The 7,489-nt window shown below is 42.7% G+C and overlaps 1 protein-coding gene across 2 annotated transcripts in view; it reads right to left on the minus strand.

The window, feature by feature from the left end:
• Positions 1–149: 149 nt before the first annotated feature.
• The window catches only part of LOC102214205 (E3 ubiquitin-protein ligase RNF31-like), a 22,738-nt gene continuing 15,398 nt past the window's right edge, over positions 150–7,489 (minus strand). For both annotated transcript variants that reach the window (XM_005751598.1, XM_005751597.1), the window contains 3 exons: positions 6,132–6,188; positions 745–928; positions 150–381 (listed from right to left, as the gene is read on the minus strand). In XM_005751598.1, coding sequence (XP_005751655.1) covers positions 203–381; positions 745–928; positions 6,132–6,188 — 420 coding nt within the window. In that variant the 3' untranslated portion in view covers positions 150–202. The remainder of the gene's footprint in view (positions 382–744; positions 929–6,131; positions 6,189–7,489) is intronic.

A 7,489-nucleotide genomic window follows, 5' to 3' on the forward strand; every position in this document is an offset into this window, starting at 1 on the left:
ATACATATGCGTACCGAACCGAAAGCCCTGTATCGAACGGTTCAATATCGATACGAATATCGTTGCACCCCTAATATATATATATATATATATGTATATATATATATATATATATATATACACACACACACACATATATAGTTGTAAATTCTGAGGATTACTGCACCCTTGTAAGACACAAGTACATTTTGCCAAGAACTGCTTATCCTGACCCTTCATTGCTCCTGTTTTTGGATGAAGTTGATGACGTGACAGCTGTTCGATGGTGGTTGGCTCTCTCAGGGTAGGAGTGATACAGTCTGTCACAGTCTGAGCACAGCCCCTGGAGGCAGGTGAGGCAGTGGGCTGAGATGCGAAATATTCCGCAAATAGCGCAGTTCTCTGTGAAACAAAACAACAATGACACAACACTGCTTTCTGCTATAATTTGTACCCACTCACAGCAAAGATTCATCATTGTTTTGCAATGTAGCACATCATACGCTGTTAAATCTAGACTTAGAAAGTGTAAAAATACAACGTAAAAATTCATAATAACTGGAATCTTTCCTTCCAGAAGTTGAGGCTCAATTCGCACATCTGGCCTTCAGGGTAAATGGACTGCTTTTCTAGGCCTACAGACTGAAGCTATATTTCCAAATCACATGTCACACACTCACATCCACATTATGATGACACATTGATGGAAGTTGAGTGTCTTTAGCATCAAGACTGAGGAAGTCAGACATCAATTTCTCAGCTAACCTGGATGTTTGCTTGAGAAGGTGGAAAAGACCTGAATGGACCTGAGGCTTTGGTTGTTGGCAGAGAGCGAGTGGCTGCGGTTGCTCTCCCTGGAGGATCGACGGTATAGGGAAAAAGCTAGAGACTTGGTCTGGCTGTCTGCATGGCGTGACGAGATCACAGCATCAGTGTTGAGTCCCACATCCTAAGAAAAGAGAAAAGTGGCTGAACGCTGGCTTTAAAATTAGAGATGGTTCACTGATGGTCTGATAGTATATTAATATCAACATGGCTTCATTAAAAATGCAATCATAAAGACAACGTATGTAGATAATAAGAGGATGCCAATAAAGCTGGAAATCTGAAAGTCTCTATTTAAACTGTGGATGTATGGACAGAATTCCACCCCTCACTTGTGAACAAGACCCCAAGTTTGTCTAGGGAGCTTGGGAAGAAAAGCGTCTGGAAGTTTATTGAAGATGTTTCAGCTCTCATCCAAGAAGCTTCTTCAGTTCTAAGAGGAGTTGGCGGAGAGTCACAGATTTTTAGCCCTACTGGGAGTGTCTGTAAGAGGGCCGTGGATCCCGTATTGTTCCTCTGCCTAATGATGGTCGTTCATCTTTGAACAGAGGCTTACGACACCAACTGTCTGTCATTTTGGATTATAGCCCACTCACATCTTGGGCCATTTCATCTCAGTACCACAATAGGGTGGGGCAGGGTCTCACAATGGGTTCACCTGAAACCTTGGTTAAAATGCAGGAGTTAACAGACACCCATTTTGACACCTTGGCTCGTGTGATTAGGCAGAGGTGGTCCTCGGGGGTGGGGGGGTCCTCGACCCTCTTAGGGATACTCCCAATAGGTCTTAAAAATCTGGGACTTTCCACCAAATGCTCTTAGAACTGAAGAAGCTTCTCGATGAGAGGTGAAACATCTTCAAGAAACTTAAAGAAGTCCAGACGCATTTCTTTCCAACATACCACGATGACCTGGATGACTGAGAACCTTCACAGACAAGACCCCAAGATGCCTAAACTCTCTCATTTGGGGCAGCAAGTCCCTGCCCTGGCTAATTCTAATGCTAATTCTCATATCGAACACTATCGAAGCTGAAAATCTCCACTTGAGAAAGCCAAAAAAGCCAACTGTTTCAAAACCACAAAAGAGCAAAATAATTATTATTTGTGGACTATAAACATTAGGTCACTCTGTTTCCATTTGTAAAAAATTAACAATTGATCAAAACCTGGTTACAGGAGCAGGTATTAAGGTTCAACATACCCAAGTCAGTCAAAATATTGGTAAAGTTTATTTGAAGGTTTATTTGAAGAGTGTAAGTCAGCATTTAAAGGCAAGTGTCATGATCCTGGGTCCTTTTGACCCAGCGTTTTGTGTTTTCTCTTCGCGATTTTGGTTCTGTTCTTCCTCTGGTTAGTGTTTACTCTGTTCTGCCCGTGTGTTCCTGTATCTAGTCCGCGTTTCTTAGTTTGTGTCCTTTCATGTGTAAGTTCCTGTTTTATTGTGAAGGTCTGTGTCTTATGCGAGTGTTTTCAGTTTGCCTCCCTAGTCTCGTCATGTTAATTACTCCCAGCTGTGTCTCCCACCTGTATGTAATCCCCCTGTGTTCTCTGAGTGTATTTAAGTTGTGTCTTCTGTCATAGTAGTTGCTGGTTCGTCTGTGTTGTTTCCCCTCGGTCTCCCTGTATGTATTTTCCCGGACCTCCCTGCACCGTCATTCCTGGTTTGTGTTGTTAGTTTACCCAGTTTAGGTTTCGGTTTCATGTTCACACCCCGTTGCTGTTTGTACCCACTGCTGTAAATAAACACTCACCTGCACCAGAGCTGCCGCCTTTTGGGTCCTTACTACAAATCCACACGGCTTGCCCCGCAAACCGTGACAGCAAGAGTGAAACTAATGACTAATCTGACAGAGGACTCATCTCTGTGCTTGTCCTGTTAGACAAACGTATAGCCACATCGACCCACAGTACAATTACACCCAGCCCGAATAATTATATTATATCATTTCAATAATTTCAAATGTCAATTATTAATGGCCTGTTGGTATATGGCATCCGAATCTTCAGCCCTGCTGAGAATCTATGTAGCCGGGGTCAGACTTCATTTTCATGAGCACAGAATGCGGCCAATCACATTAAAAAGACTGACTGGGATCATACCACGATGTGAAAGAAGGATGGTGGGCAGATGTCCTGGAGACAGCAAGTGTAGAGGTACAGGCTGGGTACGCCGAGAGACATGGGAGAGGGATTTGAATGCAAGCATCTCAGGGAAAAATGAGCAGCATCTGGCCGCATTTCAATGATACTGGAGACTACAAAGCTGAGTGCAGAATTTATAAAATTAGGAGCTGGCTTAAGTAATACATGTTTTTATTTCCACCGTGGAGGACAAAAAGGTTTCAAAGTTGCCGGGCCTTAAACCTCCTGTGTGTTCAAGGCTTTTATGAAAACACTGAATAAAAATTGCTTCCGTGAAAAAAATCAAAATTTACAGTTCAGTATTCAATATTACATAAACTACATACAAAGTGTCTTTGATTGGCAGAGATTCAGAAATGTGTGCATTAAAAATCTGACAAATATGGTGTCTAATCAGGATGGCATTAACTTGGATTCTAATAACACTGTGAGGAATCCTGGAGTAGTTTTGACCAGGATATGTCCTTCAATGTGAACATTAAACAAATATGTAGGACTGCTTTCTTTAATCAGCACAGGGCAGGGATAGCTCAGTAGGTAGAGTGGTGGCCCTCAATCCATTTTGGACAGAGAGGACAGATGGTTTGAAAGAGGAGTGAAAGAAGCATCTATGTCCACTGTGAGCGACCATCTTTGAACAGAGGCGGGGTTTACGACACCAACTCTCTGCCATCTATAATCCAGTTTTGAGATCCCTCCCCAGACACCTTAACGCCCACTCACATCCTGGGCCATCTGACCTCAGGAATTCGCATGATAAGGTGGGGCCAGGTTTCACAATGAACTCACCCGAAACTCTGGCTGATTGGGACCCACACCCAGTTTCACACCTTGGCTCAGGCGATTAGAGGATCATCAGGGGGTCCTTTGTCCCTCTTTGGGGGGAAACTCCCACTAGGTTTATATCTGGGACTCTCCACCATTTGACCTTAGAACTGAAGAAGCTTCTCGGATGAGAGGTGAAACGTCTTCAAGCAACTTACAGAAGTCCAGACGCTTTTCTTTGTAAGCTCCTTTGACTACGATGACCTGGATGACTGAGAACCTTCACAGACAAAGAGGGAGCATATTTCACCCATACTGGCTTCTCTTCGATGGCTCCCTGTTACCTCCCCTTGTGTTGTCCTTGGGACATTTTTGTCCCTGAGGTGTAAGGAAATCGGGGGGACATTATGAGGGTTACATTCACCACACGTGAATTTGTTTAGTATGTAAAAGATGGATGAAGCCACTGTGATGTCATCCAGTGGTCTTTGGACTGTTTGTTTTATGGAGATAACTGTTTAATCTCGGTTTGCTGCTTCATTTGGTCCCATTTCATTAACCCTCACAATGTCCTCCTGATTTCCATACACTTGTGGTCCTCAGGGACAAAAGGACAACACAGGGGTTAAGTAAATAAGTGATTTATTAAACGATGAAATACAGATTTAAACAGTTTAGTGGGGATGGGATAAAGTAAAGAGATGCACCTGAAGCTAGGCGAGTGGCTCCAGCAGATCCCAGGAACAACATCTGAGATCTCTGTCCACAAGAGCACAGTCCATTAACAGCAAAGATACTGCTCAGGACCCACAAGCTCCCAGGCCTCTCGGAAAGGACCCCCAAAAGACCAAAGGATAGATAGAATGTATATAAAAAGCATGACATTAAGAAGTGCAAGTTGAAATTGCAGGAAGTAATTTCAACATTAGTGGATGGAGACAGGGTGGTTTAATGTGTGTGGGAGCAGAGGGTCTCTGAGGTGTGCTTATTGTTGTTGGTGACTACTCTACTGTGATTATTATTATTTTAATGTGAGAAAGTGGTTTATGGAAGTTATATAGTGATGTATTAGCAAATGTGAGGAGTTCAAGAGATTAAAAAGAAGTAGCTGGTTCCTTATCACAGCATGAAGCGCTCCCAGTATGGAAAGTCATCATGTTTATAGAGGGTCATCTATTCTATAGGGAGTGCACAGTGTGGCGTAGGTCAGCACAATCTTAACTAAAAGGTCACGAGCAGCCTCTCCTCCAGTTTATTCCTCTTTAAAACACCTCATACCTACATACAGACAAATGGAAAAACTTCTAAACCAGAGGTTAAAGTGGTAAGGACTGGACCGAGGAGGAATTACAAGCCTGCTACGCCTACACAGACTGGAGTGTTTTTGAAGCTGCAACCAGGGGGGGTGGACGACCAGAAACCAGAGGTCCAGAAACAAGCTGAGCAAGGAGATCAGGTTAACTAAAGGAGTGAAAAGCTAGAAAACAGCTTCTTAGCTAATGACCGTGCATCAGCTTTAAGAGTTGTGAGAGTGCCTGTGCTGTATATATGTATGATCTATAGCAATCAGAAATATTGTGTGAAGGCCAAGAAAAATGCCCGAAAAATGTTTTTTCCCAAGTGGATCATCACGGCTTTTGCCTTCCTTCTATCTTAGTCCTGAGTCTGTTGACTCAGTGGTTTTGATTATTATTATCTTATGTTTCAGGTTAATTCTTAAGGCTTTCTTGTTCTTAGGGTTTCTGTTTTGTATTTTGAGCGCCTTTGGTTCTGTGTCTCTGTGCCTGCCCTGGTCCCACGTCTGTGTTCCCTCCCTGTTGCCATGTCTGATGTCTTTGCGTTAGTCTTATGTGTCTTGAGTTGAGTCTGCGTTGATTCCTGTATCTCGTTAGCTTTGATTTGTACCTGCTGTGTTATCACCTGTTCCCCATCCTCTTGTTGTCCGTCTGTATTTAAACCATGTGGTTCTCTCTGTCTGTGCCACATCGTCAACGTCCTCCATGTTCTGGTGAAGTTCTAGTTCCCAGTTCTGCTCTCCTAGTCTATGCTTCCTAGTTCTAGTTTCCTGAGTCTAGTTAGTTTTAGTTTGTGTTTGAGGTTCTTCGTTTGTTTTTTGTAAAGTTTACTTCTAAAAAAAGAGTGAGTCCACATCCTGCCCACACACAGCACTAGCCTGACACCTTCCTTCTTTCACATAATGGTATGATCCCAGTCATGACCTGCTTCAAATGACATGCCTCGTGCTTTCTTGGCATATATAATTTTTGATCACTGCTTGTTTGAATCCGAATTATTAAGCTTCGCTTCAGTATAACTGTGGTCAGCACAGTAGCGAGCTCTTTTTGATGACACCGGTTTTATTTCCTGCAGTTTGAGAGTCACCAGTTTAACCACTTAAATGTAAGAGAAGAGACTCACCTTGTGTCTGAGTGTAGGAATGATTCTCTCATAGAATTCAGGATGGGGATGAGCCTCCTGAGATCAAACCAAACAAGTCATAATTAATGAAAAAACTACAGTGCATGTACAGTAGTGCACTGTAGTTTTGTGTTTTGTGTACACACACACACACACACACACACACACACACACACACACACACACACACACACATATATATGTTTGCAATAGCTTGACATTTGAAAGTATGTCCTGTTAATATATCTCTCCCAAAGATGGAACAGTCATTCTCCTATCTGATGACGAGCCACTCTTCATGCTGCATCATAATTGACTCGTGTTCCTCAAACCAAACATCATAAAAGGAGTTGAGCGGTTCATTTCATCCACAGAGTTGCTTCACTTGATGCAGTCAGTATAAAGTCCTCCAGGAAGTGATGGTGATGAGTCAACAACTAAGTTATGTTTCTTTTTCTTGTTTTGAAGCGTTTGCCATAATTCTGGGTTGCTTCATTAATGATTTTTACTATATGATTAATAGGAAATGAGAACACTGTTTTTTCCCCTCAATTTAATTTGTTTGATTTGTGCATCTCTGAAAGATTGAACTGACTTTTGGCATAACTATAACAAGAGTTTCCAGTTAATCACGTCACTCTTAGTCATGAGCCAGTGACCACAGAATAGCCTCCTTGCAGTTGCTGGGAAATGTGATGCCAAGATTGATGGATATACTTCTGCTCTTTTATAAGGTAATTCAAATATTAAGGTGGTTATAATAATTTGTTACGTCATCTTCATAGCTATATACACTGTCACCACCAAAAAAAGGTCACAAACTCTAATATTTCGTTGGACCGCCTTTAGCTGTGATTACGGCACGCATTCGCTATGGCATTGTCTCCATAAGCTTCTGCACTGTTACAAGATTTATTTCCATCTATAATTTTTCACCAAGAACTGCTTTGCTTTGAGGATGATAGAGTCTGACTGCTGCGCAAAGCCTTCTCCAGCACATCCCAAAGATTCTCAATGGGGTAAAGGTCTGGATTCTGTGGTGGCCAATCCATGTGTGAAAATAATGTCTCATGCTCCCAGAACCATCTTTCACAATTTGAGCCCGATGAATCCTGGCATTGTCATCTTGAAATATGCCCGTGCCATCAGGAAAGAGTATAGTATAGTCAGTATATTCAGGTAGTCAGCTGACCTGTTTTGAAGCACATCGTGGCTCAAGAGTTGGGAGTTCGCCTTGTAATCGGAAGGTTGCCGGTTTGAGCCCCGGCTTGGACAGTCTCGGTCGTTGTGTCCTTGGGCAAGACACTTCACCCGTTGCCTACTGGTGGTGGTCAGAGGGCCCGGTGGCGCCAGTGTCC

Source organism: Pundamilia nyererei, unplaced genomic scaffold (assembly GCF_000239375.1).
Source record: "Pundamilia nyererei isolate P.nyererei 1_Seehausen unplaced genomic scaffold, PunNye1.0 scaffold00318, whole genome shotgun sequence".
NCBI classification, from domain to species: domain Eukaryota; kingdom Metazoa; phylum Chordata; class Actinopteri; order Cichliformes; family Cichlidae; genus Pundamilia; species Pundamilia nyererei.